Here is a 22,277-nt window from a genome sequence, read left to right on the forward strand (position 1 = left end):
AAAAGTTATTTTGTTCAAATAGTTAAGTTGATACCAGCTGATTTGTGGTGCTAGATTTATGACCTCAAAACCATTTTGTTTTAGATGTCACACAAAGCTCCTTCTAGTAGCGAACTACTAGAGTAGGGACTAGTAAATGTATTCGGAAGAACACTTGCTACTCGCACTGTTACATGTGGCTGCCTTTTGGGGAAACCTTTTGTGAGTGCTAACACTGTTTTCTTCTGTTAACCCTGTAATAGATTTTGACCGACCTAGTGATCATGAAGAAGCTTTCGCTAGAGATCTTTTAGAGTTTCCCTCTTTAGAAAATGGTGCCGGCACAAACGATGACGATGACTCAAGCATTGGTTTGCCCACCCAGCAAAAACGAAGGAAAGAGCAAACTGATGTCAAGGCGGATCATGCTTCCAGACAGAGTAAAGAGAGACCATCCACTGCAGGGCTGTCCTTGCCTTTGACCAGTGACCAAACCTTTAATTTAATGAGTGGAATTGCTGGCGATGTCATCACAGCTGCGGTGTCTGCTGCCATCAAAGACCAGCTGCAGTCCCTACAGCAAGCTCCCTCACAGGCAGCGCCCAGTTTGAGTGAGGAGACAGACACAGAGGAAGCTGATGATTTTGAACTGCTTGACCAGTCTGAGCTAGAGCAGATTGAGAAAGAATTGGGACTTTCACAAGGTCAAGAAGCAGAATCCCAGGAAAAGAAAAAGTCTTCAGGCTTCCTTTCAAATCTGCTTGGAAGTCAGTAACCTTGAAGTTGCAGCTGGTAACAGAGAAGAAACTAAACATAAAACACAAAAAAAATACCATCAAATACTACAAAAGAAAAACAAAAAACAAAAACAAAAAAAAAAGAGAGAAGAAAATTCTGAGCTGTAAGCTTTAACTATCCCTTTAGATGTATTGTAATAATTTCCCTTATGCAGAGTGAATTAACTGGATAAGTATCAGCTAATACTGATAGTTTAATGTTTCTGGTAGTTATACCTCAATGTAATAGCATGGAAATGAATTCTCTATCCACTGTTTGGTTGCACTTGCGTGGTGGAAGTCAGTTGTTCAAAATAGTTGGGGGAGAGATTTCTTTTACCTTTTTGCCAACCATCTATTTTGGGGTCCTGAGCCAAATTTCCAATATCAGCAGTTTATTTAATCTAGTTTTCCAATCATGTAATACAATTAATGACTCATATTATGAGGGCAAGTTACCAGAGGGCTGCAGTGAGATGAACTGTATCTCACCTCCTTCAATCCTACCAAAAAGTATGGATCCCTGCATTATGTGTAGTGCATCTACTATATATGAAACACATTAACTGACACAACTCGAGTTTAAATATGTGTGCAACACTACAAACCCCCTAGATTTCATACTTAAAACATTTGAATTATTTTGGATATGGTGATGCGTTTCCAAGATTTTTGCTGTTATAGGCTTGTAGAGTTGTAAAGTGGCATGTTATAGGACCACCTGCTGTGTTCCTTGATGGAGTCTGGTCCTTGGCAGTATTGCCCACGTGAAGTCAGCCAATGAAACTTTATGTTTAAAAGTTAATATTGTGTAAACGGAACAACCTTTTTGGGAGCAGGTGAGGGTAGTTATTGTTTGGAGTAGAGATTAGAGATTAAAAAAAAAAAAAGCAAAAAGGCTTTTTAGGTGCCACTTCCTTAATTTGAGATTCTGTAGGTTTTGGTTTGGCTTTTTTTCCCATGATAGCTGCTTCCACTTGCAACAAAAGTTGTGTTGCAAGGTGATTATTTTAATATACTTAGAAGCATTTGGTGAGGTCAGTTGCTAGAGAAGACACTCAGAATCTTCTTCTTGGCATGTAATTTAAAACAAAAAAATAACTTGTTTAAATTATTTGCCAGTTTAAAGTCCACACATGCTGAGTGAGTGGCATAGGATCTCAAGCAGATAACTTATTTTTCTAGGGCTTTTTTGTTCACTTGTGACAAAACTGCATTGCAATACCAAGCAATAGCAATCCAAGAGATAGTAAGAAATAAAGCTAGCTTTTTTAATGTGATGTAAACCATTAGCAAAGTTGAGGGACCATGTCAGCTGCTACTACTACTCAAGTAAATTTCCATTTGCTGGCATTTGAAGAGGTAAATACTGTCATCTAGGACCCTCAAAAAGTACAGCAACAGATGATAAAAATCTTCCACTAACATATATGTGTAGGTAAACCTGTGTTTGAAATTAACTTCATTTTGTATTTTTTTTTCCTTTTGAGGTGGAAGAATAGGCAGATGGCCAAAAAGAGTATAGCAAAAGGAAGGATGCCGAGATGTTTTGACACTAGCTTTATTGTTGCTTGTGCTTTTTGTGTCAGTAATGCATATTGACTGTGTTTGCTGTCCTTTACCAGTAAAAGGGTAAGCCTGTGCCTTCATTATCAAATACATTATCAAATAAGTGGATGCTGGATATAGGTCCCACAAGACGCAGCTTTCAAATTACAATATCTCACACCTGAGTTTCTGGAAATCACTAGAAAACATGGCCCACATCACTTCCACAGCATTAGTTGTTAAGTTTCTTCTTTAGCTTTCACCAGGTTGTTCTTCTCATTTGGAAAAAACAAATTTAAAAACAAAATCAAATACCCAACCAAAATTTAAAAAAGATTTTTTTGGAAAATCAGTGAGTTTAAGAAGTTCTCAGATTATTTAAAAGCCTCATTTCCTTGCCGCACATTTAGGACAATCTGTACAGTTAAAAAGAGTACAAATCCAAGTTGCTGATGAAGCTTTGTGGGATGCCCAAACAGCTGTGTGCTTCCTTGTCCAGGAGTACTGGTGCCAGAAGGGGAAACAGGCTGCAGGAGAGGGAGAGGCAGGAGGGAGGAAGCAGTCCTCCACAGGCTTTTCTGGAGCAGATTGGCAGGACAGACCAGCTGGCTGTCAATGGTGGCATTGTAATAGTGTGCACTTTATTGTTGTTTTATGGAAAATACTTGTGGTTATGGAAGTATGTAACACAGGGGAACTCTTCTAGAATAATAGATTAGATCAGAAAGAAAAGCAGTTGGAGGAGTTTCTCAGACTTTTTGTAAATTACCCATTTTCTGGTTTCAAGACTGATAAATAGATTGATTTTTCTCCAGTATGACTCTTTTTTTTTTTTTCTTTCAGAAAGAAAAAAAATAACCAAAACTTGAACAAATAAATCATTAAAGTTAGGGACACTGTTACTTATCCGAGAGTCTTTAGAATTTTTTTTTCTGCTGTCATGATAGTAAATTACATTCAAGCCCCTAAATACTGTGTAATGGGAAGGATGTAATTCTGTAACATTTAATATTCTTTCTCAGGTAGTAAAAAGATGTCTAATTTTCTGCAGGAAATTATCTCTTCCCTTCCACACAACCACATGCAAGAAATACTTCACATGGACACAGTACATTCCACTGCCAGCAGTTCGCCAGCAAAACACAAAGAAAATGTTTCTCTCCATTGTGGATCCTCTCCACACTGCCCTCAGTTGGAAATCCCTTGAGAAAACTTCATTTTGCTGTATTATAGCAGCAGCCAAGAAACAGCAGTTCCTTAAAAATTCCTGTCACAATGGTCTGCAGCGTCTTTTACCAAGCACTATCGTCACCTTCCCATCCTTCAAACGGAATGCCTGGGCAGGAAGACAGGCAAGGGGGTATAAGGCAATACATAGCTTTGATACATGCTGTCTTTCTATGGAAAGCCTCCTTGCATGTAATTGCCAGTCAAAAGGCACACGGGCAGCGTAGAGGGCATAGTGTGAGCCAATGCCATGGGGTAACACTGTGTGATCCTGCCCAGCACCTGGGATCGGTGCTGCTCGTGTTGTGTGTGTGTGTGTGCTTGTACCTGGCAGCAAAGGGCTCACCCTCTCGTGCCTTGCAGTGGCTTCTTCACGCATCCTGATGGAAGAAAAGGACGAATGTCAGGGCAGGGATTCAGGTCACTCGGAAAATTTTGTACTCGGAAAATTTCCCCTTGTGTCAGTACACGAGTGACAGGATCACCATTGGATTGGTGGCCTTTGGTGTGTCAAATCCAGTGCAAAACCACCCATTCCCATCACACAGGTTTCCATGCATACGTACCACACACCTACTGACCACTCTTCTCTTTGTTAGTTGGAAAAAAAATGCTGTTCTATGCAGAGGAGGTTAAATAATTGTTACCCAAAGTAACAGGATCTGAAGAGATACTCGTTCTACTTGTTCTGTGTTCATTGTGCACTTTTTCCAGGCTGTCCCAGCCTTCTGAACAAATAAATCCCTGTAGTCTCCACGTCTGTTCTCAGCACATGAGCAGCGTCGCAGTCTGTGAGTACCCCCCACCCGGGCAACCAGAAACTGGAGAATTACAAAATGTCCATATTTAAGTATTCTGCAGCACTTTACCTGCCTGATCACTGTTTTGTAAACATGGAACTACTATATTGATTGTTTTAATAAATATGTGTTAGTTTTTATCTTTCATCATCTCATTGTGCGTTTGCTCCCAGAAATGGAAATAAACCCTATAACAACAAACGGGGTGACCTTACTACTCTCTACAACCACCTGAAAGGAGGTTCTAGCCAGGTGGGGTTTGGCTTCTTCCCCCAGGTAACCAGTGACAGGACAAGAAGACAGTCATAAGCTGCAGCCAGGGAGGTTTAGGTTGGTCATCGGGAAGAATTTCTTCACGGAAAGGGTGATCAGATACTGGAATGGGCTGCCCAGGGAGGAGGTGGAGTCACCGTCCCTGGAGGTGTTTCAGGAAAGACTGGGCGTGGCTCCGAGTGCCGTGGTCTAGTTGACGAGGCGGTGTTCGGCTCGATGATCGGAGACGTCTTTTCCAACCTAACTGATTCCGTGAAAACAACCAAACAAACGAAACAAAAAGAAACAAAACCAAAGCAAACCCAACCCACCGAAGGCGAAAAGCCACACCCGGCACGGCCCGTGGGGCGGCGCTCCCGCCGCTGCCGCGCCCTCCGGCCGCCAGGGGGCGCGCGGGCCGCCCCCACCGGACGCCGCGCGGCCGCTTCCTGTCCGCGCGCCCCGCCCCGCGCCCGGCATCGCCCGCTCCGCCGGCCGCAGGTGCGTGTCCCGGGCCTGACGGGCGGGATGGGACGGGATGGGATGGGATGGGATGGACCGGCCCGAGCCAGGGAGGGTAGCAGAGGCGGGGGTCAGGCGGCGTGGCCCGGCCGAGCCGGCTGCGCTCCCTTGGGATGCATGCTCCCTGTGATCCCGGCCTGGTCCGCGCCTAGCCTGGTGGCTTCCGGCTGCTGCCTGCGCCCTGTCTTATCTCTTGGGGTGTTTTTTTTTTTTGTTTTTTTTTTTTGTTTTTTTGTTTTTTTTTTTTTTTTGTTTGTTTTTTTGGGTTTTTTTTTTTTTTTTATTTCTTTATCTATAGGTTTTGCGCGAATTTTAGTTGTTTGTGTCTGGCACACCTGCCTTGTGCCAGAATTCGGGACACGGGCTCAATTTAAATCCAACCGAAGACAGCCAAAAATCAGCCGTAATAAGGAGCCTCAGGGGAGATCGCGACTTGGCTGGAAGGGCTTGGCTGTGCTGCGGGCCTGTGAGTGCCTGGGGTTTGGTTTTCCTGAGCCCCACACAAGGAAGGACTCGGGGCTTCAGCCCTGGGGCTTAAAGCGGGAGGGGAAATTGCAGGCGGGTCATGGGAAGGTGTTGTGTAACTACACGGGATTTCTCTGTTTCGTGCAGTTTGAGTTGTAAACAAGTCTCCACGTAATAGTCAGAGGTGAAGGTTTACGGCTTTAGCTTCTCTCAGGTACAAACCCCTTCTTCTGAGCTGCTTGCTTTTGGGTGGGGCGGAGCGGGAGGAGGTTGGGTGTTTTTAAATGCCCCCGTGGTAATGTAGCGTGTAGCTTCTGTCTGTCCGTCATGGACACAGTGTTCTGCCTCAGGGTCCTGCAAGGGGTTTGTCACTAACAGCCAGCGTGACTCTGAGTCAGTGGTTTATGGCAAAGGTTGGTGCTTGGGCGGGGAGAAGGGCAGGGAGCGCTGCAGGTGGCAGGGGAACGCCTCAGGGAATACTTGGGATCTGTCAGTGAGCAGAGAACACATTTTTCTCTGAAACACAAAAAGCATCTGTTACACTGAGTAGATGCTTATAGTACTCCAGATGATATGGCCTTTATTTTCTGCATCCCCCCTGTCACTATCACACTGTAGATAGCACAAGCAATAGTAAGTAAAGAGCCCAGTGGTTCCAGGGAATGAGCATTTAATAACATGTGTTTTGACTATATTCACTGCTTCTCCCTGTTATTAGCTTCAGGGAGGGGCTGCTTTTCCTCTCCCTGCTTTCAGACCCCCTCAGTCTGATGTATTATTTCATCTTTCTGCAGTTTAAGCCATAGTTTTTCTAAATGAGTTAAACAATATGGGTGCTTTCTGTGATCTCCAATGTGGGAAATGAATTTTTGAGAATTTTTTTGGTTTAGGAGCATTTGCTTTTTTAGCTCTTTGCTTTTGGAGCATTCAGTAGATTCCATCAACTTTGTTTTAAAAAAATTGAAAAACTAAGTTTCATTAAGCACTGAGAAGGAAGGAAATGTGTGGGTTTGGAAAGGCAGCATCAGTGGACAGTGGAGGGAGACCAGGGTTAGCAGTGGCTTCAAGTGCTAGATCTAGGTATGACTGACTGCATCTCCAGATGAACAGGTCTGCAGGGTAAAGTGTTGTCAACACTACATTCCTCCAAAGTAGCTAAGAAAGTATTATTTTTGAATGCAGTAACTTTTTTTTTGCCATTTAAAAAGGCTGTGGAAAATAGATAATAGCCTGTAGGCAGGTTTTCCCTTTTTATCCTTGTTTCTGAGGAATCACTGGTTTCCTTGAAGTCTTACAGTTGGCAGAACATGAGCTTGTTAAGAACCTCTAGTCACTGATCTTCAGTGAAAAGCATAGAGCTTTTGAAATACTGTTGCTGTGTGTGGGGGCCCTCTCATGCATCCCAATCCCAGCAGGCACAACAGGTTCTGCATCCAGGGCTGGGATGCTCAGCTGCTGTTGTGGTACAAGTAAACTCAAAGTCTTTTGTTTTTAAGTTTCCTGTTGTGCTCCTGCCCGTGAATACCGCGCTCATTGCTGATGCTGGTGTCTAATAAATTTAATTCTGTGCAAGAACTGTGTGTCTAACACTGCCTTAAAAGAAGGTTGTCAGGATGTTGTGTTGGGGCTTTTTTGTGTCTGATACTTAATGTTTTTAGCATGATTTTATTTTTTTGCCATTTTCTAGTAATGGCCACCTACACTTGCATCACTTGCCGTGTGGCTTTCAAGGATGGTGACATTCAGCGTGCCCATTACAAAACCGACTGGCACAGGTACAACCTGAAGCGTAAAGTTGCTGACATGCCTCCTGTTACTGCTGAGAATTTCCAAGAGAGAGTCCTGGCACAGAGAGCAGTAGCAGAGGAGCAGAACAAAATCACTGCCACGTACTGCACAGTGTGCAGCAAGAGGTTCTCCACCTTCAATGCTTATGAGAATCACCTGAAGTCCAAGAAGCACCTGGAGCTGGAGAAGAAAGCTGTCCAAGCTGTCAGCAAGAAGGTGAAAATATTAAATGAGAAGAATCTGGAAAAGGGGCTGGCCCCAGAGAGTCTAAATAAAGATGAAATGAACACAGCTATTCAGCAAGCCATCAGAGCCCAGCCATCTTCGTCTCCAAAGAAGACACCTCTACCTCCTAGTAATGAGAGTAGCTCTCCAGTTTCCAGGGAAAGCACCAGCTTGTCCCAGAGCAGAGAACGACCAGAAATACCTCCACGGCTGCAGTGGTTTGAACAGCAAGCAAGGAAGCTGGCCAAGCAACAAGCAGAGGAAGAAGAGGGTAATGAGGAAGGTAAGGCAGTAAACACACTGACAGAAGATAGCTTGGGGTAAGCTATGGTTTCAGCCAAAGCTTCCTCCTAACTTCTGTGAAGTGTAGCATTTTCCATCACAGAAGGTCTTGCTGTTGCTGAAATTTTCAGTTTAACAAAGGAGTTAATGTTGGCCCATGTTTGCAGTCAAGGACTCTGTGTTAGTGTCTGTACTGCCAGCTGTTCAACGTACAGACAGACATTAGTGCATGTAAAGATTGAGTATAAATAGTCACTAGTATATCTATATAATAGAGCACTATTTCCCACATAAAACGTCAGAGGAAGTTTCCTTTAAAGAAGGCTAATGTAACAGGTTACTCTAAAACTACTTCTGAAAAATAAATGAACAAAAATCCAATTACAATCACTTGCTATTGTTCCAACTCACTTCCTGATCTGTTGATGGGAGGTGGGACTGTGCTTGATTTTGTTTCCCTCTGCCCACCAAGACTGGAGGAGAAAGTTTGCTCTTTAACCTGACTGTGTGTCATCACTTCTCAGCATTTTGATGTCTGTGTTAAAACGGGTTTAAGAGTTGCCACCCCAGTGGCCTTTTTCTATGAATACAGCTCTGTGTTAGAGGTCAGCCTGGAAAGAAGACAGCTGAAAAGATCATAGCTTCAGAATTTCCAGAAAAGAGTTATTTTTAACCTTTTATTTCAGTGCTGTAGTTGACAGTGCAGTTCCAAACGCATCTGTTGGAGCAGTTGAATGGGGTGATTGAGCTGTAGCAAGGGGACAGGTATGAATGAGATGGAACTTCATTCCAGCTTCTGAAAGCCGTGTGTCACATTACTGCATCTATTACAGCAGTTTTGTGCTCTTGAAATTTCAGTTGCAGTTTAGTGAATCTGTTCTACATGAGAAGAAACATTTACCTCTGAACATACATTGTAATACCTAAACAAGAAGCCAGCTTACACCTCTCTAGTGTTAATGTGTTAGTCATAAATTGTATTGTGAAAATCTTAGTAGGTTTCTGAATGTTAACTGTTCTTTTAAGTGTGTGAACAGGAGTGTGTTTTCTTCACTGCTGGAAATGAGTATTTTCCTGATGTCACCAGAGTTGTCTTTTTTTCAATGAGCCATGCTTGTGTTCTTGCACTGTGGTGAATTAAATTTAAGGCCTAGAAACAGCAGTAAAGTGTTAATAGTTGAGAAAATTGAGGGGGGAAAGTATCAGATCTGCCAGCAGTTTTTATGAGCGACCTTTTGCTTTGCTGTACATCTTAAAAAGAAATGTCTTTTACTGGCAATGGTAAATCCTTGCACCTGGAAGTGACTGTGTGGCACCTAGCTGTAAGAACAAAAAATGCAATATGTTCTATGATGGCTTTTTCTGATTTATTTGGGACTTACTTTGCTTGGGAAAAGTATAAAATAAACATGTTTTTTTTAAACTTCCTTTAAAAGACTGGGAAGATATGGATTCTGATGAAGACATTGGCTCTGATGAAGAGATGGAAAGTGTGGAAGAAGAAGAAGAGGAACAGCAGGCAGAGGCTGAAAGCATTCCTGCTGTTGGGGCCATACCAGTCACAGACTGCTTGTTCTGTCCCCATCACTCAAGATCTCTCACAAAAAATGTGGCGCATATGACAAAAATCCACAGCTTCTTTATTCCAGACATAGAGTACCTTGTGGATCTCAGAGGACTAATCAAGTATCTTGGTATGACTGAATGTTCTCTAATTTTTTGTCAGGATAATTATATTCTGATAGTGCTTATTTTCTTTTGGATATGACACCAAATGTTTTGGTTTGGGTTCCTTTATTTTTTTTGTCCGAGTGCTGTCAATATTTTGATCATGAGCAGGACCACAGGCTTTCCAGGGAGAATGAGAGAAAACTTGGAAGAGCAAACATGGCCATGTAGCCTGTAGGTCTCACATAGTTTTCTGATGATGAGAAAGTTGTTCAGATAACGTGAAATTTGGGGCAGAATTCTGTTGCTAAAGTGTGCATATGAACTGTGTTGTCCTACCAGTGAGTCACAAGTATTTGTCTCTTTGGTTTACAATAGTTGTGAGAGAGCTAAAAAGGAAAATAATGTATCATCCTTCAAGTCTAAAAATAATAATGAGAATAAAATAATTTTGGAGTATTGGATAGAAAAATGTGTTGGAAGTGTGAAATTTGTTACTGAGAATACTGAATGACCTTGTCACAAGAAATCTTTAAATGGCCAGACTTGTCCCTGGTGGGGCCATATGGTCAAGGCATAGGAACAGCAGAGCTATCCTGGAAATTAAGGGCTTGAGCCTCCTCTTAAGTCTTTCTGTCTGCAAGCTGTGAAGGCTTTGTCACAGAAATGTTAATTACTGACTAGGGAGATTTTGTTCAGACCATTAGAAATGCCAGTGTTTTCTGCAGGAGAGAAAGTCGGCGTTGGGAAAATCTGCATCTGGTGCAATGAAAAGGGGAAATCCTTCTACTCTACGGAAGCAGTCCAGGCTCATATGAATGATAAAAGCCACTGCAAACTCTTCACAGATGGAGATGCTGCCCTGGAATTTGCAGATTTCTATGATTTTAGGTGAGGTCATTTCTCTTTGAGTGGGACACAGATGGGGACAGACAAAAGAACAGTTAATTATTACATTAGAAACTATTATTAATTCTTAAAATTTAATGGTGTTTTGGGTTCCAGTACGTATTTTGCATTGCTAGTTCCCCATTCTTTTAGGTAATGGTAACAAGAAGATTGGTGGTCTTCTTCTGTGCCCATTATTACCAGTCCTACATCAAAGTACATTTTGAATTCTGTTTTGTATGTTTGCTGTTACTGAATTGAGATTTCAGTGCCCCAGCAAAGGCTATAAAAGGTCATAACTGTCTTTCCCACTACCTTATAAACAGACTGTGGACTTAAGACCTACTGTGGGTTTCTTACATCAGTTTCATTGTATAGCTGGAGTTGAACAGGACTGCTTTGATTTAGAGGTCTCTTGTTAAACTTCCTGCAACTTATCCTAAGCTGTGTTCATTTTAGTCAGAAATACCTCACATTATGGTGACAGGTGGAGCTTCTGGGAGCTGTGCAGAGCTGGTGATGTGCATTGTGGTGGGCTTTCACCATTAAGTCACTGTTAAGTGTGCAGCAGCAGAACTGTGCTGAGTTGCAGAACAGGGTGGAGGAGAGGGGTTCCTTGTCTCCAGGCTCTGTTCAGGGCAAAGTTCTGACATTAGGAACTCTTAAGACCAAGGCAGGTGAAACATGACAATGTCTGTGCCTTGCTGTAGCCGTGCATTGTGGTACTTTTGTAGAGTGGGTCTGGATAGTTGTGACTACTCACCATGTTTAAACCATGTATTGCTGCTCTTCCACAGGAGCAGTTATCCTGATCATGAGGATGGGAAAGATATGGAGGGTCTTGGAAAGCACTCTGCAGAGAAAGAGTTGGATTATGATGATGACACCATGGAGCTGATCCTTCCATCAGGTGGGCACAGGGTTTTTGTGTTACAACTTACTTCCCCTGCACTTCCCATATCTGCCTCCAGTACCTGCAGGACTGGCCATTGTTGTGTTTTCCTCTGGGAAGGGAGAAGGTAGTTTTGCATTTTGGGGTTATATCCTCACTTTCCATTATTTCATGGCCAAATAGTTTAGCTTCTTCAGCACTGATGGATATGTGGACTGGGGCAGTGGGTTGCTTTGCCCATTTTACATCTTCATTGTCATGTGACTCTCATGGTTTACTCTATCAAGAGTTTCCATATTTGTTTGAGTGCAACTTGGAGAGGCTATAACTTAGGTTATCTAGTATAGGAGTTTTTTGTAGAGAGCCAGCTCCCACCTAATTCAGTAAACTAGTTCAGTAAATTAAATTATTAAATAGTCTTTATCTAGTTCAGCAGTTGTCACTCTAGCTTTTTTTTTTTTTTTTTTTTTTGATGGTTTTGTATGAGGGGACCTCAGCCCTTTCATTCTGAAAAGTGCTGCCAACTCTTCAGTTACACAAGTTTCCCTGAATGTCAGCAAGTGGCTTCACTGTTTACTTGAAAGAGCATTGCCTCTCTGCTCATTCCACTAATTAAGATTTTCTTTTCTGATATCTGTGTGTTTATTATCTGAGCTAAGGCCCTCTAGAATAGCAGCCCATTTTGTGTTTTTACTTCAAGCTGCTCTTACAGTAATTACATTGAGTTCCTAATAATCCTAACATTCTTAAGGTTCTGGACCCTAAAAAACATTTTTCAGCAGAGAGGTTTTCCATAGTTCTCACAAGGTGCTTGAGTACTCCATTTCAGAAGCTGTTTCATGGTGGATAATAAGATGTCCCCTCCTGTGAACAGGTGCCAGAGTGGGTCACCGTTCCTTGATGAGGTACTACAAGCAGCGTTTTGGTGTGACAAGAGACGTGGCTGTTGTGAAGAACAAGAAAGCCGTGGGTCGGGTGCTGCAGCAGTACCGAGCCTTGGGCTGGACAGGGCAGGCAGGTGAGTGACGATGGGAGGGCTTTGCAGAGGAGGAGGCTCTGGGATGTCATCACTCTACAATTGCAGAGGTCAGCTTTGCTCTACACGTGGGTTTTACACAGTAGTTAGTCTTCCATTAGTTTCATTTTAATTCCTGACATCCAAGCAGATATATGAAGTTTGTTTCTAAAATCCAGTGCAGCTTCTGTGCAAGCTTTTCATTCCATTGTTTGTGATACTTGGTGACTTCCTGAGATTTCTTGGTTTCTGCCTGTCCAAGTCACTACTCTTGCTATTTAATAATGTAACATAAGTCATGCTTTAACAGAATGCTTTTCCAGTTGGGGAACAGAGTTGTGGTCTGTATCCACTTTTGAAATACAAGAATCACACTTGGAATGCAATACAACCTTTTGCATTAAACACAGACATGGGTATTTGTAGAGGGAACTGGGCTTTCCCCAGAGAAAAGTGGAAAGAAGTGTACCAGTATGGGAAGGAAAACCTATGGGTAACTGCTGAAGTACGTGGGCAAGTCAGCTGGTAAGTAAGGTGGCAGACAGTGATCCATCTCTCTTCCTTCTCTCTCCCTGCAGGGGCCATCTCTGCTCAGCAGTGTGACATGCAGTACCTGCAGAGGATGAAGTCAAAATGGATGCTCAAGACAGGAATGAGTAACAATGCTACAAAGCAGATGCATTTCCGGATGCAAGTCAGATTCTGAGTTCCAAAGAGAACTGCCTACAACTGGTTATGGGAAGGGGGATTTAATGGTTTCTGGGTTGTGGATTCTCTTATTAAAATGGACTTGGTACCTATGAAATGCTGATCGAGTTTGCTGGTGTGTCTTCCTCTGTAAAAAGAAGAATGACAGGGAACTTGTCTTTTCTGAACTAATGGTGGGCCTAACTTAAAAATAAAGTATCTTCAGTGGAACGTGTCAGAGTAGTGATGGCTATGACTGAAGGTACATGCATAGTCTTGTTGCCCATCTTTGTGCAGCCCATTTCTGGGGGGCAGTTGACATTGTCATTTGTCTGAATATCTTCAGTTTCCAATTCTACTAACTGGTTGAAGCCAAGAGGAGATCCTAGATCTAAATTCTTAAGATGGAGTGTATTGAATGTTTTCAGTTGTGGTGCCAGACATATTAGCTGGTTGTTTTGGAGTTCTAGCTGGCACTATTGAGGTGAAAATTTAAGAGCAAAGTTTCATGGAAGGTTAAGTAATAATTGTTTGAATAAATGCACTGATGGAAAACACAACTCCAGGATTAATACTGTGCTCAGAAGCTGACTGTACCTGCCTAATGCTCCAGCTCAGGGCTGGATTAATAATCTGCAGCGTAGTTGTTTTACATTTAATGTAATAAATTTTCATTTCCTGAAAACTGCTCAAAATTATCCTAACATTTAGATGAATGTCAATCAAAATTTTGCATTTCCTGCTTAAAACTCTGAAGATACTGTGGATGACAATGTTTGTTGTTCCCACTCAGTACTGGTGTTCGGTTATCATCATGCAGTGACCCAAGACATGCATTGGATGGAACAGGTAGGCTGTCCCACTTAAGCAGGTGAACTGTTGCAGGCTGGTGCAGAGAAAACCTGTGTGTTAGAGCTGAGGCAGCAGCACTGTATTGGTCCTGCTGGTGGAGATGTTAAATGTTTCCATGACTTTACCTGTTCTGACCTTCCTTTTAGGAGGTGGACAGCTTCAGAGTCATGGGCTGCCTCCTGATGCCCTGAGTTGTGTGCTGGACACTGAGCATATGCCACAGGAACATAGCTGTTTCCTTGCCAGTCAGTTCTTTGGGACAGCAGCTGGCTACAGCCAGGTTTCACTTCTGCATTTAGGATTGCTCTGGATTCCCAAGAAGTGGCTTTCACTGTGTGGTTTTGATAAAAGTTTTCTTTCTTTCTTATGAGTGGTATGTGCATGATATCACTGAGAATAGTAGAGAGCGATTTGTCTGTTAATGCTGTATTTTGATTTAAAGTAGTTTTCTAGTCTCCCTAAGAGGTAAGTTCAGAAGTAGCGGCACCATTGACATGTCAGCACTTCTGAGAGAGCAGTGGATTTATGCGACTCTCAGGAAAGTGATAATTTCATTGTGGAGGTGCATGCTGTGTGGGAGTTTTGATTTAGTGGATTTGTCTGTGGTGTCTTGCTCATTAGTGCAAGTGCTCATTTTCTGGTTCTTCAGTGAAAGTTCTGCTGCCTTGGAAATTTTTTTGCTGTTCCTGTATTTACTGAGAGGAAAGAGCTTGAGCAGTAATGGAGGCTACAAGTTTGGCACAACATTTAGTAAGTAAACTGGCTAATACATTTAGAAAAGGTGTAGATTAGAGTGAAGGGAAAACTGAAGCAGAGAGAATTTTCAAGAAAGGCTAGGTTCATATCCAAAACCTTAAACTAAAGTTGGATTTATTAATAAGTACCTCCTTTTTCTTGACAAAATAAAGTTACTGCAATTGTATATCCCTAGCTGGATCTGGTGCACATTTGAATTTACTGTAGAGGGTTCACTCTGGGTTATTAATTCTCAAAGTTAGAGGTAAGACACCTGGTCTCAGCTACGTGACTCAAGCTGTGTGAATCTTCAGACACCATATCCCTTATTACAGTCATGACCTGCCCCAGCCTGTGATTATGGTATGGATTTCTAGCACTGAGAATATACCCTGCTTGTATCTGACAAGTCTCACCATCTGGCCATTGGGAGCTGGACGTGTTTTTTTCCTTCGGAGAATTACTATCAAAGGGTCTTACGTTTATGGATAAGTTAGATTGTCTTTATACGTAAATACACAAAAATACAGAAGTAGAAGGGTTAAGACTTACTAACCTGAGTATTGAAACCTGGAGAACTGGCTTTGAATGCCAGAATAAGTCACCAGTGAGAATCAGAACAGTATGCAGTCGAGCTTTTGTAAAATATATTCATGGAATATACAAAACTTAGATTAAATAATTATTCTGGAAGAGTTTTGGGAATAACCTAGTACAATTGCTTCAGTCTTAGTGGTTAAGTGTTTAAGGAGGCTTGGCAGTGAAGGCAGAAATACAAGGAGATAATTCATCCACTGACAAATTACTTTGTACGACCACAGGGTTGAGGCTGAAGGTGCATGGAGTTTGCCACTCTCCTCAACATGAAAGGGAACCAAAGGCAGCTCCTGTTCTCTGTGCAGACTTGCTTAAAGAAGCCTGCTGTTTATGAAGAGATGGGGATTGCCTGAATTTCCTGAATAGTCTAGTTCAGAAAAAATGCTGGTAAGTAAACATGAAAATTGGTAGTCGTTTTGCAGGTCACAGGGAAGCAGGAGGAAGTAATTGCTATAATTTGCACCTATGATTCTGCCCTATACATCTTGCTGCAGTTTAGTCAGAAGAAAATGGAAGAGAGGTATGGGAACCTACTGGTATTTTACAGGAAGAGTTGTAATACTCGGGTGAAAATGGCTGTCTTGGAAAACCAGCAGAGGGCGTAGGAAAGGTTTTCCCAGAATTGTGTTTACTATGAAAATAAATAAAGCCTAATAAGAGTGCATTCATGCAGAATAGAGGTAGGGTGAGGCTTCAAAGCTCACCACTACCATGAGTCAAGATCAGCAGCAGGCTTCTGTGAGATGAATTGCTATTAATATCTTTATGTAGGTACTGGGAGAGTATTGCTGGCACAGGATGGCTGGAGCAAATATATGGGGATTGTCAGCAGGGTTAAGTGACAGTGCTACAGTCTGCACAACTTGTAGGTAATTCAAGCTATGTCCAAGTACTTGAGCATATTTTTATTAAACACACTTCTCAGTATTTAGTCTTTTACCTCCCTGTACAAAGGATAGCTGAGGGCAATTTTTTTGTTTCCTAAGAAAATTCCAAATTATGTTTGTTCCTATCAGGAAGCTGTATTTCCAGCTATGATCCAGCCTTGCACTTGTGCTCCCCTCCTCTAACCTTGCATTTTCTGGCTCTTACAATGAGTAGATTTGAGTGTCTCTGTGTCAGAGTACAGTGGATACTCTGGAGCAAGAATTTCCTGGTATGAGTGTAATTCTGTGGGTATACTGTTCCCAGAGCAGGAGATCATCCCTTCTCAATTGGTGCATTCATTATAGGAAAGGCTGGTAAGAAGCACAGCAAAGGTACCTCATTTTGGACCAGACTGGGGTTCTTCCTGCCTGTCCATCCATTAACAGCTGGATATTGAAGTGATCCCAGTGCTGCATCAGGCACTGCAGAATGAAGCAGCAGAATGAAAGCACTGGTGAAGCTGGTGGAGCACATCTGTACATCTGACATCTCCTTTTGGAAATAGTTCTTCTGTTTTGTACATTTTAGTTACCTAAAAACAACCAAATTCTACTAGTGGGAAAAGCATGTACCTGTCATCTGAAAGGAAGGGGCTAGGAATGAGAGAGAAGCATATGAATGCAGTGTAGCAGAGACACAGGGGACTCAGAAATGTAAAACAAATTAACAGCTAATTATGCTGAAGCTGCAAGTCAACAAGCCCCTTTAAGAGTCTACTACTGACCCCTGATTGGTTTCTTCAGTGCAAAGGGCCTGACATGTAAAGGTGTTGGACTGTTACCCAGCTGACAGCTGATGCTGGAGGGGCATCTCAGGGAGATTCTCCACTGCAGCTCTTAGGAGTTACTTTTGATCTGTTAAAACTGAAGCATCCTGTGCTAAAGGGCTTCAACTGCTCAGGCTTTGGTCATCTCCTCCACGTTATCAGCTCAGTGCTGCTGGTGGGACACTGCACTGCAGGGACTTGAGTGGGTTTATACTATCATGACCACAATGGATGGAAGGTTATAAATAAGCTTTAGGACACATCTGACTGAAAATTAAAAACATATCTTTAACTGCTTGAGTCTTAATGTTTGATTGCTTTAATCCAACAGTTTACCATGCTGCAGTTGCAGAACAGCAGTCACCAGACTATCATCAAATCCTCAGCAGCTGTCAGAGCCTGAATATTTAAAATGACCATCTAAAGGCACTTCTGACCCAAAGGAAGTTTCTGTTGTCTCCCACTGCATCCCAAACTGTGTAAGATGCAGCAGCCAGGCACTTCAGGAGCCATAGAAGTGGTGACAGGACACCTGTAACTGGTTTTGTGTTAAGGATTTCTGCACGTCTACTGTAGCAGACTAAAAGGCAGAGTGATAAATTCTAGCTGGGCTAGGAAGGGAATCAGAATCACTCTGAAAGTGCTTCCCAGTGTAAAGTTACCTGACTCTTCCCAAAAGCAAAAAGTGATGTGTAAGCAGGTTTTTTAATAATGGCATTACCAAGCATGTATTTCTTCATACAGTTCTCTGATGCAAGGAAAAGGGTCATCTAACATTGAGACATATTTTCTGTCGTTCCTTACATTTGCTGTTGTGGATTTTTTTTTTTTTTTACTGTATTTATGTATTCATATTTGCCAGCAATTTACAGTGATAAATTCCATAACATTTCATGTCGAAGTAAGAGGCTTGCTTCTCCTGCATCATATTAATAGGCAAAAGAGAATGTGTATCAGGACTCAGAGGAACTGCACATTCACATCAGATAACCTCATATCTTAGTATTCCTTTCCTGAAGGATCTTCAGGAAACAGGTCTGGGTAGGAATGACTGGCAATCAATAACCCAAATAACAGACTTAGCAGCAGCAGCAAATGCTATTGATTACAGAAGGTCAAAAGGAAAATCTTTACATTTTGTATGAGCTCTAGAGGCCATAAAGAATAACCTGATGTTTTACAAAAATTAAATTTGTAGCAAGATACACTTCTCCTTGGAACATTTCTTTGTTTATTCTGCCAGCTCAGTGAGTACTTTAATATTTAAAGCATGTCCCTGCAAGAAGTTTACAAAACTGAGCGCCTCACTAAATAGTCACAAGACCAACACAAGTTGCATTTCTGAAACAAATGGGTAAACCAAGGACTTCAGATGTGTAAGAGCAGTGCAGCAGGATAACCTGTTAGCCAGCTCTGGCAACATTTTCCAGCAAGCTGAGGTGGAAGGAGTCTTCCTGAGCCTTCTCCCTGTGTCACATGGGTTGCAGTGCTCCAGAGCTTTTGGCCTCTGCAGCACGCTCACATCAGGCTCTGCAGCACATGGAGGTGCAGCCCTCAACTTCAGCTGAAGCTGGAGTGTGCTGTCTATGCCTCAGCTTCCTTTGTTATTTGTGTCTCTTTTAAGCTAGAAAAGAGGCCATGCTTGTAAACCTCAGGGCAAATTTGCCTTGCACTGCTCAACCAAATCCCCCATGCTAAAACAATTTTGCATTTCCTACCCCTGCCAATCCCTGTTAATGGTTTGCAAGGTTTATACAGTCATCTACAGATATGTTGGCTTCTCTTTTTCTGGCTTGGGTAGCTTTCCACCCTTAAATTTCTGCACTTTTCAGACATGAAAGCAGCCTGGCTTTCCTAGGCAAGATCTGCACTAACTCTCTGGTCTTTCACTGTTCTGCTGCACTAACACTAATGTCTTAACAAATAGGGCAGCTGTGTGTTTGTTCATGATATATGCACTGAAAATCTTGATAAAATATTCACTGAAGTGTTCCAAAATCCAGGTATTTTCTAACATCTTTCATAGGAGCAGTCATACCTAGTTTACTTAATTCCTTGCAATCACAGTGTTTCAGTAGATCCTGCCATTCAAGTTGCCATATTTTAACTAAACTATACCGTGCAGGCTTTCAAAATAAGGCATTTAAAAATGAAGAATTGTTTCAAGAGATTTTCCTCACTAAGTGCTAAGCTTTACCAACTGATATTACCTTAAAATGGCCATAGGCCAACAATAAACCCAGACTTTTACTCTAATAATGTGTTACATTGATCCCACATCCAGGTAAATGACTGGTAAATGGCATTGCCTTTCTTCATTTTCAGTACAGGACATGGCAGTTACCTCTGCTTTCCTGCCAGTGGAAGGTTCATTGTCCCACAGAGAAGGGAAGACCTGTGAGGTGTGGAGCTGTGTCCATCACCCTTGGATATGTGAGAGTTTTGCCGACAGGTGTCAGTAGAAGCCCCATAATTCATCATAGAGTCTGTCTTGGTTTCCTTCCTTGTTTGCTGAACTCAGCCATGCCTGACGTAGCTGCATGAGAGAACACACTGTGCTTAGGTTTGTCCTTGACTCTTTGCCACCTAAAGCCATCGTGGTTCTTCCTGCAACACAGTTCCTGACAGAAAAATGGCCTTTTATAGAAGAGGGGAGGAGCAGTGCAATCATGGCACAGTTTCATAGGCATTTACAGAGCACAGAGAGGATTAGGTGGCTCAGCTGTGCCCACACAGTTCTCCAGCAAGGAGCTATCAGGAATTAATCAGCAGGATCTAATGCAACATCTTGCCTTTCCCCCAGGTCTGGGCACTTGTCCTGAGTTGTAATCTGAAGCAGAGAGTCCTCTCCTGAGGGCAGATGCTTTCAGAGAGCTGACCAGAACTGACTTGAAGGTTTAAGTGCATGCAGGAGGGTGCCCTCTTCTTAATTAATAGGCCAGGTGTTCAAATTCTTGTTACTAGGCAGCTAAATATAGAAATCAGACAGATGCCTTTGAAGTTTTATTTTAAATGACTTGGTCTTTTGGCCCCATGAATCATCCATTTTTTTCTGTACTGTGGCATGGCTCCAAGAAGCAATCCCAGCACAGCCATTAAGAATAGCTGAGGTACTTTGGGCAGGATTACAGCCAAAGCTGTACGTGCGTTCCGAAGTTACTCAGGGTCAGGAATCAGTGCCAGAAACTGCAGTCAGCCCACCTTGAACATTTATCATGTCCCAACTGCGAGATCACCCAGACTCAGAAGGTCACGAAGCATTGAATCATTTGGAAATCCACCTGTTCTTTCCATGGTTAGATACCCTTGCACTGTGTCCTTGTTTTGCTGCTGTTCCTCTTGTTCCTGAGTCATCTCAAGCTGGCTGGGAGCTCACAGGGCTCAGTAGAGTAGCCCCAAATCCATGCATTGTTCCTTGACACCAGCCTTCAGTTAGGAATTTGAGCTCTGAGTAAAGCAAAAGAAGCTGCTTGGTAACTCTAGCAAGCAACCAAAGGAACTCAGATAGCAAAATAACATTTTACATTTTATTCTTCATGCATTTTGTGTCAGCAGGAGCAGATCACAGCTTCCACGCTCACCTAAGTGAGGCATTCCAGTATTAAGGCTCCTGAACTTCCAAGCCCATATATATGCCTATCTGTGACAGCAGGAGATATTAACAACAAAGCAGTCAAGCAGAGAGAATAAATAAATAAATAAATCCTCTGTTATTCTGTGTAATGTTATACTGGCTCACTGACTGTGGGGAAATAATCCCCTTCTGACTGGCTAAGGGATGGTTTGATGCCCAGTGGCAAGTGCAGGAAGTAGCCATGCCTAGGGCTGAAAGTCATACAAATGTACTGAGTCATGTGTCAGGACCATCCAGGTAAATGGTGCCCCTCCTGCCTACATGAGCAGTAGCTCTTAGGAGCAGTTTTACCATAGGCTTTTCAAACCTTCAAACGCACAAAAAAATGTCATAACCTTGATGTACTTAATCAGATCTCTCTCAGTGTTTTTGTGTAAAATCATTATGAGAGCAGTTTATGGGCTTTCTTCCCTCCTCAGCATTCCATTCCTGCTAGGGCCTTCCACCTTTAATAAATCTTTGCTTCTTAGGGTTTACTGTGTACCAGTTACATTTTAAATGCTGTGGGGTCTTCTTGTGTGACCAAGGCATGCATTCCTATTAGATATTGTATCAGAGGGAAACTCTTGAGAATTCTGAATATATGCACCCTGAACTTCCCTGTTTTAATTCATTAGTCACCTACCAGCAACTCTCAAGGTTATCAGAGCAAAAAATGAAATCTGCAGCACAGCTTAAAGGGTTTGGAGGAAAAGAATAAAGTAGTATGATAAGGGGAAAAGGGTTTGTGCAGTCCAAGACCTCTGCATGCTGAATGTGTAAAATTTTGCAGCCTGCAATAAAGGAATCTCAATGGACTTTTAGGGGATAGTATTTACAGAGTAGTTACTTAATGTTTTAAAAGTCCATTGAAGAAGTAGATGAGCTATTCTTATAAACTAACCAAATGCTTCAGAAAAATATGAAATATGGCCACTTCAGCATTTTTCAGATACAGAACAGGTGACTGGTTCTCAGGTAGATGTAATTTATTTCATTTAGTTCCATTTTAACCTTTTTGCCTCTTTTTTTTTTTTTTTTTTCAGTCATGTACACAGGGCTTTTGCTTTTTTCTCTGTACTGTACTACAATTAGTAATTTTTTGAGCCATTGAAGACTATACTGGAATTCCTTCATTAATGCAACAGCATCAATTTATGAATGAGTACCCAGCAGGTTTTGAAAGGCCATCTTCCTCCTTGGCCAAGGTAATGATATTGCAAAAAGCCTCAGCATTCCCACACATCTGTTCATCTTTCTCTGTGATGTGCCCAATATGGAGTACAAGTACAGATCAAGGTTACAGCAAGAAAAAGGTAAGTGTATTCAGACAGAAGGAAAAGGAAATCTTGCAGTAGGCACCAAGGTCTCTTCTATGGAGAGCCACACAACATGGGGGATGTTTTCCCACAAAATGTAGCTTTTTGTATGGGCTCTGAGTCCAGCTGATGTTTTGGCATAACATAATTTTCATTACTTACAAACATGATTTTAGTTGTTCAGTTTCTTTGGCTAACATGGGATGTGTTAATCTGATTGCTTTCCTCTTCCTGATGTCTGATGTCTGCTTGTCCTGAATTTTGAGACTAAAATACAGAGAAATGCTGCTGATTCAGTCATCAGATCAGCCCCCTGGGCAGTGATCTCTAAGCTTCCTTCCAGCAATGTCTCCTATCCAGTCACTTGTGGAAAGAGCTCATCTTTGCAAGGACCCAGCACATTCGGAATCAAACAGACAAACCATTGCATGTGGTTTCTTCTGTCTTTGGAGAC

General features: G+C 42.2%; 2 protein-coding genes across 4 annotated transcripts in view; both read left to right on the top strand.

Annotated features, from left to right (window-relative positions):
* RETREG1 (reticulophagy regulator 1) overlaps nucleotides 1-4,475 on the top strand; it is a 64,546-nt gene extending 60,071 nt beyond the window's left edge. Inside the window, exon 9 of the mRNA XM_053996315.1 lies at nucleotides 243-4,475. Within this exon, the coding sequence (XP_053852290.1) occupies nucleotides 243-754 (512 nt within the window). The 3' untranslated portion in view covers nucleotides 755-4,475. The remainder of the gene's footprint in view (nucleotides 1-242) is intronic.
* Nucleotides 4,476-5,015: 540 nt separating this feature from the next.
* ZNF622 (zinc finger protein 622) lies at nucleotides 5,016-14,718 on the top strand. 3 transcript variants are annotated; one of them, XM_053987564.1, is made up of 8 exons: nucleotides 5,423-5,570; nucleotides 5,717-5,783; nucleotides 7,257-7,865; nucleotides 9,301-9,558; nucleotides 10,261-10,423; nucleotides 11,218-11,330; nucleotides 12,187-12,330; nucleotides 12,906-14,718. In XM_053987564.1, exons 3-8 carry the CDS (start codon nucleotides 7,259-7,261, stop codon nucleotides 13,031-13,033), a joined length of 1,413 nt encoding a protein of 470 aa, XP_053843539.1. In that variant the 5' UTR covers nucleotides 5,423-5,570; nucleotides 5,717-5,783; nucleotides 7,257-7,258; the 3' UTR covers nucleotides 13,034-14,718. The 3 variants fall into 3 exon arrangements, with proteins under 3 accessions (XP_053843530.1, XP_053843539.1, XP_053843523.1); XM_053987555.1 differs by lacking the exons at nucleotides 5,423-5,570; nucleotides 5,717-5,783 and adding an exon at nucleotides 5,016-5,083; XM_053987548.1 differs by lacking the exon at nucleotides 5,717-5,783.
* The last annotated feature ends 7,559 nt before the right edge of the window (nucleotides 14,719-22,277 follow it).

This window comes from Vidua macroura, chromosome 1, assembly GCF_024509145.1.
Source record: "Vidua macroura isolate BioBank_ID:100142 chromosome 1, ASM2450914v1, whole genome shotgun sequence".
Taxonomy (NCBI): domain Eukaryota; kingdom Metazoa; phylum Chordata; class Aves; order Passeriformes; family Viduidae; genus Vidua; species Vidua macroura.